This window comes from Suncus etruscus, chromosome 12, assembly GCF_024139225.1.
Source record: "Suncus etruscus isolate mSunEtr1 chromosome 12, mSunEtr1.pri.cur, whole genome shotgun sequence".
Classification (NCBI taxonomy): domain Eukaryota; kingdom Metazoa; phylum Chordata; class Mammalia; order Eulipotyphla; family Soricidae; genus Suncus; species Suncus etruscus.
Genome location: NC_064859.1, coordinates 24,620,727 through 24,632,465, shown reverse-complemented (window position 1 = coordinate 24,632,465; position 11,739 = coordinate 24,620,727). Strand labels below are relative to the sequence as shown.

Genomic DNA, 11,739 nt, shown 5'->3' with positions numbered 1-11,739 from the left:
CCCTATCACTCTTCTAACGGAACACAGTTGAGATGACAGCCGTGCTGGCAGAGGCAAGAACATGCAGGTTAGAACCACTGTGTGCTGGGTGGGGGAGTTGATGGTTGTTCCCATGATACCCACAATGTTGAGGACTCAGCCTTGGTGTGTGGAGGAGAGAAGATAGTTTCCCAAGACCTGTAAAAATCCTGTTTGGGAAAGTGCAGTCTCTATGATAGAAGGGATCTGTGTAGACTTAGTGGGTTTTGAGCTGTTCACTCCAAAATTCAGATGGAGGGCTGGAGAAATAGTAAAGAGGTTAAGGCACTTGTCTTGCATGTTGCCAACCTAGGTTCCATCCTGGGCACCACATATTGTTTCCTGAGCAATGCTGGGAATAAGCCCTGAACACAGCTGCATGAGGCTTATCCAATACCTTAGAGCCCTGCCAAGAGTGATCCAAGTGCAGAGCCTGGAATGATTCCTGAACATAGGTGGGTGTGGATCCAGAACAAAGACAAAGTTTTTTTTGGGGGGGGGGCACACCCTCTGATGCTCAGGGATTACTCCTGGGTCTGCGCTCAGATATCTCTCCTGGGGGCTGGACAGATAGCATGGAGGTAAGGCGTTTGCCTTGCATATAGAAGGATGGTGGTTCGAATCCCAGCATCCCCTGAGCCTGCCAGAAGCGACTTCTGAGCGTAGAGTGAGGAGTAACCCCTGAGCACTGCCAAAAAAGAAAAAAATTACTGCTGACTGGGGACCAAATGGGACGCCAGGGGATCGAACCATGGTTTGTCCTAGGTCAGCCGCATGCAAGGCAAATGCCCTACCACCGTGCCACCGCTGAAGCCCAAAATAAAGTACAAGTTCTGAGTTCTCTGTGGTACTTGCTAGGACCTTCCTCAAGAATTTCCCTCAGGGGGCCGGAGAGATATCATGGAGGTAAGGCATTTGCCTTGCATGCAGAAGGACAGTGGTTTGAATCTTGGCATCCCATATAATCCCCCAAAGCCTGCCGGGAGCGATTTCTGAGCATAGGGCCAGGAGTAACCCCTGAGCGCTGCTCAAAACAAAACAAAATAGGGTCCTGGAGAGGTAGCACAGCGGTGTTTGCCTTGCAAGCAGCCCATCCAGGACCTAAGGTGGTTGGTTCGAATTCCGGTGTTCCATATGGTCCCCCGTGCCTGCCAGGAGCTATTTCTGAGCAGACAGCCAGGAATAACCCCTGAGCACCGCCGGGTGTGGCCCAAAAACCAAAAAAAAAAAAAAGAAAAAGAAATACCTTCAGTGGTCGGGTGTTTGCCTTGCACGTGGCTGATCCAGGATGAACTTCAGTTCAATCCCTTGACCTCTCATATGGTCCCCCAAACCAAGAGCAATTTCTGAGTGCATAGCCAGGAGTAACGCCTGAGCATCACTAGGTGTGCCCCCCTCAAAAAAAGAATTTTCTCCAGTGAGAAGCATTCAGGAAATATGCACAGTTACTCCCGGAACTATACAGGACAAAGAGCCTCCCCAACCCCTTCTTCTAGAAGCATAGTTTTCCTTTTGTCAGAAATGATTGTTCCTTACTCCAAGTAAGGATATAAATTGTTTTTGTTTTTGTGGCACACCCAGTGATGCTCAGGGGTTACTTCTGGCTATGTGCTCAGAAATCGCTCCTGGCTTGGGGGACCATATGGGATACCGGGGGATCAAATCACTAGGTTAGCGCGTGCAAGGCAAACACCCTATAGCTTGCACCACCACTCTGGCCCCAATAATAAATTTTTCTTAGCAGTGACACTGGGTCAGGGAGACAGTAAACAATTCAGGCTTGCTCTAGTAAGGATGCCTGACTTGATTACTGTCTTCCTAATCTTTTTTTTTTTTTTTTGGTTTTTGGTTTTTGGGTTACACCTGGCAGTGCTCAGGGGTTATTCCTGGCTCTATGCTCAGAAATCGCCCCTGGCAGGCACAGGGGACCATATGGGATGCCGGAATTTGAACCATCGACCTTCTGCATGAAAGGCAAATGCCTTACCTCCATGCTATCTCTCCGGCCCCATGTCTTCCTAATCTTTTTACTCCTACTCAGGAGTAGGAATCACTTAGGAATCACTCCTAGCGATAACTGGGAAAACCATATGGAATCTGAGATTGAATATGGGTCAGACACATGCAAGGCAAGCAACTTACCTGCTGTGTATATATATATATATATATATATATAATTTATTTATTTGTTTATTTTGGGCCACAACCAGTGGTGCTCAAGGGTTAATCCTGGCAGCATCCCATATGGGATGCTGGGGATCGAACCCAGGTTAGCCACATGAAAGGTAAATGCCTTATCTGTTATGATATTGCTCTAGCCTCTTACCTACTGTATTATGTCTCCAGCACTGAAATAGTATTTGTAATTGTTTCTAGTAGGAAACAACCTTAGGGTGTTATTATGAAAGGGGTAATATCAGGGGCTGGAGAGATAGCATGGAGGTAGGGTGTTTGCCTTGTATGCAGAAGGACGGCGGTTCGAATCCCAGAATCCCATATGGTCCCCCGAGCCTGCCAGGAGCAATTTCTGAGCATAGAGCCAGGAGGAACCCCTGACCGCTGCCAGGTATGACCCTCCCCCCCAAAACAAAACAAAACAAAAAAATGGAAGAAGTAAGGAGGGAGGAAAATAAATGTAAGGAGAACACTTAATAGGTATGATCACTGCCTTTCTTTTTTGCCGGGCAGATTGGATTTTGGGCCACACCTGGCAGTGCTCAGCAGCTTTTTCTGGCTCTGTGCTCAGTAGTGACCCCTGGTGGAACTTGGAACAATGAGGTGCTGGGGATTTAATCAGGGTTGACTATGTGCCCCTGTAGCCCCTATACTATCTCTTCAGCCATCCCTTTTTTATTCAAGCAGGAGTCACTCTCAGGAATATTTTCTATTTATTTATTTGGGGGGGGGTTGGGTCACACCCAGCACTGCTCAGGGGTTACTCCTGGCTCCAAGCTCAGAAATCACTCCTGGCAGGGTAGGGGGACCATATGGGATGCCGGGATTTGAACCAATGACCTTGTGCATGAAAGGCAAATGCCTTACCTCCATGCTATCTCTCTGGCCCCACTCAGAAATACTTTCATTGGCATAGTGCTCAGAGGACATGTGATGCTGGAACTGAACTCAGCTTCACACATGATAGGCATGTGTTCCATTACTTGAGCTATTTAATCAGACTCATTGCTTTCTTTCCTCCTTGAAACAGGCTTCCAATTTTGTGCCTTTGGCAATTCCATTATATGATCAAAGAATTCCGAAATAGAACATTTTTACCAGTTGTAAAAACGTTTCTGAAGAATAAGGAAGCACATACTGAAAGGATAAATAATTGCATACATTAAATTAAAAATTTAATATTCCTATGATTTTTTAAAACATTTATTTATTTATTTATTTATTTATTTATTTATTTATTTAGGTTTTTGGGTCACACCCAGCAGGGCTCAGGGATTACTCCTGGCTCTGTGCTCAGAAATTGCTCCTGGCAGGCTCAGGGGCCCATGTGGGATGCTAGGAATCGAAGCTGGGTCTGTCCCCTGTCAGCCATGTGCAAGGCAAATGCACTACTGCTGTTATATCCCTCCGGCCCTATGACCTCTCTTCATTTCACTATCACCTAATCTCCCCCAAAGTTGAAAATGTTATAACAAGAAAACATGAGATGCAATTTGGAAAAACTCGGGACACTGTGCTTTATTTGAGAACAGAATAAAAGGGCATGACTGAACTCTGCCCAGATGGTCCTGTCCTTCGGCCCTAAGCAGGACAGTTAGTAACTTTCCAACACTAAGGTCTACAGTGCAGCATTGCTAACTTCTTACAGAGGAAGAAAAATATTAAACTCTACGAATAACTCTCCAGCCAAGGAAAATCAACCAATTTTTGTTTGGCTCCTCTTAAAACTCTGCCAGAAATATGACCCAATTTATGCTGACTGTACACAACACACTGAAAGGCTATTTGCGAGGATTCTTCAACAAAATCCACCTGAGTGTGAGAAACCACCCCTTAGCTAAGAGCAGATCACTATTGAATAGGACCAGCTACGTGCTCAATTATTTAAAGTTATGAAGGGCTGGGTATGTGCAAATTGAGCAACAAGAGACTCCTGCTTTGCTTCAAGGGAAAGTGATGGTGGTCAGAGGTGCAAGTTCCAAGGACTGGCCCAGAGGCGGTCGCTGGTCTTGGTATTCGGCCACATGGCCATTCCGGTGGTGACCGTACTCGAACTTGATCCGCAGCTCTCCAATCTTGGATTGGGGAAGGATATCTGGGATCCACTCAATGATGAAAGGTGTTGGTTCCTTTTGATCTGGAGAAGTGTTACCTGAAGAGGAAACAGGGAAAGCTGAATTAATATAATTTCCAGATTTTTTGTTTTTGTTTTTGTTTTTGTTTTTGGGCCACACCCAGAAGCCCTCAGGTTTACTCCTGGCTCTGTGTTCAGAAATAACTCCTGGGCCCGGAGAGATAGCACAGCGGTGTTTGCCTTGTAAGCAGCCGATCCAGGACCAAAGGTGGTTGGTTCAAATCCTGGTGTCCCATATGGTCCCCTGTGCCTGCCAGGAGCTATTTCTGAGCAGACAGCCAGGAGTAACCCCTGAGCACCGCCGGGTGTGGCCCAAAAAAACAAAACAAAACAAAAATTTTAAAAATAACTACAGAAGAACAAAAAAGGAAAGGGAAAATGATGACTGCTATGTCTATCCAAATAAAAATTTCAGGAAAATGGGCTAGAGCAGTGGCACAGTGGTAGGGCATTTGCTTTGCAAGTGGCTGACCTAGGATGGATCACAGTTCAATCCCCTGGCACCCCAAGTGGTCCCCCGAGCCAGGAACAATTTCTGAGCACACAGCCAGCAGTAACCCCTGAGCATAACCAGGTGTGGCCCAAAAACAAAAAAAAATTATTTTTCAGGAAATTATTTGGCATCTATGAAAGAGTAAGATGCAGACTCCATGAAAATGTGGCCCAAAGAATGAGAAAAAAGGGAGACAGAAGAGTATAGCAGGAAAGGTGCTTGACTTGCATCTTTTGCATGCAAAAGACCTGAGTTCAACCCCCAGCTTCCCAACCAGGAGTGATTCTTGAGCGATTCCTGAGTGCTAACCCAGAAGTAACAACTGAGCATCTCTGGTTATGGAAAGGAAGGAAGGAAAGAATGAGGAAGGGAGGGAAGGAGAGAGGGAGGGAGGGCAGAGAGAGTATAGTATATAGGGCTCTTGTCTTGCCAAAAGCCAATCCCAGGTCAATTCCTGGCACTCCATATGGTCCCTAAGCATCATGAGAAGTGATCCCGAGTGTAGAGCTAGGAACAAGTACTGAGGACCACTGAATGTGGCCCAAAGCCAAAAAAATTAAATAAGGATGAAAGCAAGGTTGAAAGACAATGAAATGAAATTAAAAGGGAGAATATAGGCTGGAGTGATAGTACAGTGGGTAGGGCACTTGCCGTGTACTCGGACAACCTGGGTTAGATCCCCAGCATTCCCTATGGTCCCCCAAGCACTGTCAGGAGTAATTCCTGAGGGCAGAGCTAGAAGTTATCCCTGAGCACTGCTAAGTGTGACCCTTCAAAAAATCAATAAAAGGAAAACTAGAAAGTCCAGTTTCAAGGAAATCATAAAGTAGTAGTAGAATAAAATACACATAATTTCAAAACATACTAAAAACCTATAAAAATCAATCACATAATCAAGCTCTCAATGTGCCTAGAAGATTAAAGAAACAAAATTCTAAAACGATCATGACTCAAACAGCAGCCTTCTCAATAGAAAGGAAATACAAGTTCATTTATTTTTTCTTTTTTTGGGGTCACACCCAGCGGTGCTCAAGAGTTACTCCTGGCTCTGCGCTCAGAAATCGTTCCTGGCAAGCAAGGGGGACCATATGGGATGCTGAGATTTGAACCACCGTCCGTCCTGGATCGGCTGCTTGCAAGGCAAATGCCGTGCCACTGTGCTAGCTCTTCAGCCCCACAAGTTCACTTTTTCTTATAATAAATGGGATACAGGGGCCAGAGCTGTGGCGTAAGTGGTAAGGCGTCTGCCTTGCCTGTGCAAGCCTATGACAAACCGCAGTTCCATCCCCCGGCATCCCATATAGCCCCCCAAGCCAGAAGCAATTTCTGAGCGCATAGCCGGGAGTAACACCTGAGCGTCACTGGGTGAGGCCCCAAAAATAAACAAACAGAAAAGGGCTACAGATATCTGGAAAAAAAACAAACCAAAATAAATACCAGCGAATCAAAGATTTTAATATGCAAAACATAAAAAAACAATTGCTTAATTAATTTTTATTTTATTTTATTTTATTTTTTTGGTTTTTGGGCCACACCTGGCGATGCTCAGGGGTTACTCCTGACTGTCTGCTCAGAAATAGCTCCTGGCAGGCACGGGGGACCATATGGGACACCGGAATTGGAACCAACCACCTTTGGTCCTGAATCGGCTGCTTGCAAGGCAAACACCGCTGTGCTATCTCTCCAGGCCCTTATTTAATATTTAATAACAGGTTTAAGTTTTTTTTTTTTTGGGCCACACCCGTTTGACGCTCAGGGGTTACTCCTGGCTATGCACTCAGAAATCGCCCCTGGCTTGGGGGGACCATATGGGACGCCGGGGGATCGAACCTCGGTCCGTCCTACGCTAGAGCTTGCAAGGCAGACACCTTACCTCTAGCGCCACCTTCCTGGCCCCTAGGTTTAAGTTTATTTTGAGAGCCCGGAGAGATAGCACAGCGGTGTTTGCCTTGCAAGCAGCCGATCCAGGACCAAAGGTGGTTGGTTCGAATCCCGGTGTCCCATATGGTCCCCCGTGCCTGCCAGGAGCTATTTCTGAGCAGACAGCCAGGAGTAACCCCTGAGCACCGCCAGGTGTGGCCCAAAAACCAAAAAAAAAAAAAAAAAGTTTATTTTGAGGGGCCAGATAGTTCAATGGGCTGGAGGAGATGCTTTGCATGTGAAAAGCCTGGATTTGACCTACAGTATTGCTAGCAGTACAGACAGAAGAGACCTCCAAGTATAGTGCCAGAAGTAGCCCCTAAATACTACATGATGTGGTCTGAAACCAAATTTGCTTTTGAAAAATATATTGCGCTAGTGTGCTGCACTAGTGACAGCACAGCGGGTAGGGCATTTGCCTTGCATGTGGCTGACCTGAGTTTGATCCCCTGCGTCCCATATGGTCGGTTCACTAAGCCTGCCAAGATTTCTGGGTATAGAACCAAGAGTAACACTTGAGCGCCACTGAGTGTGGCCCAAAAACCATTCTATATATCAAACTAGCAAAATTTAAAAATTATGCTATCTGGGCTGGAGCAATAGCATAGCAGTAGGGCATTTGCCTTGCACACAGCCAATCCAGGACGAATCAGGGTTTGATTCCTGGCATCCCATATGGTCCCCCAGGGCTGCCAGGAGCAATTTCTGAGCACAGAGCCAGGAGTAACCCCTGAGCACCACCAGGTATGCCACAAAAACAAAACAAGCAACGAATAATTAAAAAATGTTATCTCCTTCAAAACTGAGGGTACTAAAGCATAGAAAGCATAGTTCATTTAATAAACAGAAAATAAAATGAAGAAAATGACAGAAGATATATTAAATTAATTTTATTAAAAATAAAGGGCAGTGGGGCCGGAGAGATAGCACAGCAGTGTTTGCCTTGCAAGCAGTCGATCCAGGACCTAAGGTGGTTGGTTCAAATACCGGCGTCCCATATAGTCCCCTGTGCCTGCCAGGAGCTATTTCTGAGCAGATAGCCAGGAGTAACTCCTGAGCACTGCCGGGTGTGGCCCAGGAAACAAACAACAACAACAAAAAAAAAAGGGCAAGAAGCCAGAGAGATAGCATGGAGGTAAGGCGTTTGCCTTTCATGCAAAAGGTTGGTGGTTCAAATACCGGCATCCCATAAGGTCCCACGAGCCTGCCAGAAGCGATTTCTGAGCGTGGAGCCAGGAGTGACTCCTGAGCGCTGCCAGGTGTGACCCTCCCCCCAAAAAAATAAAGGGCAGGGGGGCTGGAGAGATAGCATGGAGGTAGAGAGTTTGCCTTGCATGCAGAAAGATAGTGGTTTGAATCCCGGCATTCCATATGGCTGCTGGGTGTGGACCCCCCAAAAAAAATAAATAAAGGGCAGGGGCCAGAGCGTGACGCTAGAGGTAAGGCATCTGCCTTGCAAGCACTAGCCTAGGATGGACCGCGGTTCGATCCCCCAGCATCCCATATGGTCCCCCAAGCCAGGAAAGATTTCTGAGCGCCTAGCCAAAAGTAACCCCTGAGTGTCACCAGGTGTGGCCCAAAAACAAACAAACAAATAAAGGGCAAAGAAAAAGTAAAAACTTGTTTGTAGGGGCCACTTCTGGTGGTGCAGAGTGTACTCCGGCTCTGCGCTCAAGGATCACTCCTGGCAGTGTTCTGAGAACCATATGCAGTGCTAGGGATTGAACCAGGGTCAACTGCATGCAAAGTAAGCATCTTAAACCACTGTCCTATGTCTCTAGACTGGGGCTGGCATTCTTTTTTTGTAGGCCACATCCAGTGTACTCAGGGGTTACTCCTGGCTCTGTGCTCAGAAATTACTCTTGGTAGGCTCAGGGAACCATATGGGACGCCAGGGATCAAATCCGGGTTAGCTGTGTGCAAGGCAAGTGCCTTCCTCACTGTTGCTCCAGCTCTGTGGGAGATGGGGGGGAGGGGGTGCTGGCACAAGTACTGTCACAGAGGTGACATGCTGCTGACATACTTACTCACTAGGTCATGCTCCGTGACCATGATGCTCACACATCATTTTAGATGTGGTGCTCATCAGGGATATCTTTTCCTGATACTTACATACACCTTCTGTGGTCTGGTGTATGTAATCATTTGTGATATTGAGGTCACAGACATACAACTGCTCAATTCAACAGCAGAGCTGCCAAGATTGCGCCTGGCACAGGTAGTAGCACTGGGAATTTGACCTTATGACCAACATTTGCAAGCCAGATTTTCTAAATCATTGCTATTCCTACAGACCCTTAAGATTTTTTGTTTTTGCTTCTTTTTTGGGGCCACAACAGGTGGTGCTCAGTGGTTATTCCTGGCTCAGCATTCAGGAATTACTCCTGGTAGTGCTTGGAGACCACATGGGATGACTAGGATAGAACTTGAGTTGGCCACAGGCAAGGCAAATGCCTATGTGCAGTACTATTGCTCTGTCCTCTCCATTATATATATTTTATATATAATGTTTTAACTGAATCACCATGATACGCAGTTATGAAGGTGTTCATGATTGAGTTTCAGTCTGACAATGTTCTTGCACCCATTCCTTCACCAGTGTACACTTTCTTGCCATCAATGCCCCATTTTCCTTTATCTTCCACCTTCCAGCCAGCCTGCCTCTATTGCAGACACTTTTCTCCATAATATATATATTATAAATTTTATATATATGGTCCCCCGAGCCTGCCAGGAGTGATTTCTGAGCACAGAGAGCCAGAGTAACCCCTGAGTGCTGCCGAGTGTGACCCAAAAACCAAAAAAAAAAAAAAAGTTTTTTATTGTGACCAATGTGAAAAAAATATATGTGTGTGTGTGTGTGTGTGTGTGTGTGTGTGTGTGTGTGTGTGTGTATTTTTTTAAGTTCATTGGTTAGATTGATGCACATCTGTTGGGTTTTTTGTTTGCTCTTTGTTTTTAGGCCACACCTAGCAGTGCTCAGGGTTACTCCTGGCTCTGTTCTCAGAAACCACTCTTGGTAGGTTGGGGGACCATATGGGATGCTCGAGATTGAACCCGGGTCCGTCCTGGGTCAGCAGCATCCAAGGCAAACACCTTGCTGCTACGCTATCACTTGGGCCCCTCCATGACATAATTTTTAGTGAAGAAAGCAGCTGAGCCTGGACCTGTTTTGGAAACCCTCTCAAAGAAAACAAATGGGGGGCTGGAGAGATAGTACAACGGCAGGGCATTTGCCTTGCATGCAACCAACCAGGACGGAGATGGTTCGAATCCCGGCATCCCATATGATCCTCCAGCCTGTCAGAAGCGGCTTCTGAGTGCAGAGCCAGGAGTAACTCCTGATTGCTGCCGGGTGTAACCCAAAGACCCAAAAACAAACAAAAAAAAAAAACAATAAAAGAAAAGAAAACAAAACAAATGGATCTGAAATAGTTAAAGTTTTAACTATGAGGTAATTTACAATCAGTGAGATTACAGATGGTTATAATTCCCTACCCCACACCCTTTTGTTTTGGGGCCATACTTGGCAATGCTCAGGGCTTACTCCTGGATCTGTACTCGGGAATTCCTCCTGGTGCTGCTCAGGTGACCTCACAGGATGCCAGGGATCAAACCTGGGTTGGCACATGCAAGACAAATGCCCTAAAGCACTGAACTATGGCTGATCACTCCCTATAACAAAACCCATAATTTCTCTAGGATGAACTTGTATTATTTCTATAATTTTGTTTTTATTTGATTTATTTATATATTTAAGTTTTGGGGTTACACCTGGCAGTACTCAAGATGAATCCAAGTGGGCTGGGGTCATCCAGGGTGCTACCTAGTCAAGAGTGGCCAAGGCAAGCATCCTACCTATTGCACTACTGTTCCAATCCTTATTTTATTTTTGACCACACCCAGTGGTGCTCAGAGTTTATACCTGACAGTGCTTGAAGGAAGATATAGTGTTGGGGATCAAACCTGGGAAAAAACTTGTGCGAGGCAAGTACCCTGCTCACCAGCTCCTATAATTTTGCTTTTAGAGTTTTTGGCTTGGAGTTAGAAAGTACAGGGGACAGGAGTTAAGGTGTTTGGCTTCTAATGCAGCTGACTTTGATTCAGTCCCCAGGACCACTTTTGATATCCCTGACTCTTACAAAAAGGGCCTTGGGCCCGGAGAGATAGCACAGCGGCGTTTGCCTTGCAAACAGCTGACCCAGGACCAAAGGTGGTTGGTTCGAATCCCGGTGTCCCATATGGTCCCCCGTGCCTGCCAGGAGCTATTTCTGAGCAGACAGCCAGGAGTCACCCCTGAGCAATGCTGGGTGTGACCCAAAAACCAAAAACCAAAAAAAAAAACCCCCAAAACAAAACAAAAAAAACAAAAAGGGCCTTGAGCACCTGAAGTATGACCAAACCTACCACCTCCCCAATTTTTCTTTTGGGGGGGGGGGCTATACCCAGTGGTGCTCAGGGGTTACTCCTGGCTAAGCGCTCAGAAACTGCCCCTGGCTTGGGGGGACCATATGAAACACCGGGGGATCAAACCGAGGTCGGTCCTTCCTTGGCTAGCGCTTGCAAGGCAGACACCTTACCTCTAGTGCCACCTCGCTGGCCCCAACCAATTTTTCTTATACATGAAAGCATTGGCCCAAATTAAACAAACCACTTGATTACCTTTACAAGAGGACAAGATAATCCCTAATAGGCCTTGATTTGTTTGTTTGCTTTAGCCATATTTGACAGTGTTCAGGGCCTACTTCTGGCTCTATGCTCAGAGATTAGTCCGGGTGGGCTTGGGGGACCATATGGGGTCTATGTTAGCCACGTGCAAAGCAAGCACACTACCCAGCCCCCTTCTTTTTTGTCTTTTCATTTTTGTACCAGACCAGGGTTCATACCTGATGGTACTCCAGGGACACATATAGTGCCAAAGAACCTGAATAGGCTTTGTGCAAGGAAAATGCATCACCTGCTGTAGTACCACTGTAGCACTGGAATGTGACTTCTTTGT

The 11,739-nt window shown here is 46.2% G+C and overlaps 1 protein-coding gene across 1 annotated transcript in view; it reads right to left on the bottom strand.

Annotated features, from left to right (window-relative positions):
* Nucleotides 1-3,817: 3,817 nt before the first annotated feature.
* Nucleotides 3,818-11,739, bottom strand: part of C12H2orf42 (chromosome 12 C2orf42 homolog) — a 36,701-nt gene continuing 28,779 nt past the window's right edge. The window contains exon 9 of the mRNA XM_049785052.1: nt 3,818-4,345. Within this exon, the coding sequence (XP_049641009.1) occupies nt 4,137-4,345 (209 nt within the window). The 3' untranslated portion in view covers nt 3,818-4,136. The remainder of the gene's footprint in view (nt 4,346-11,739) is intronic.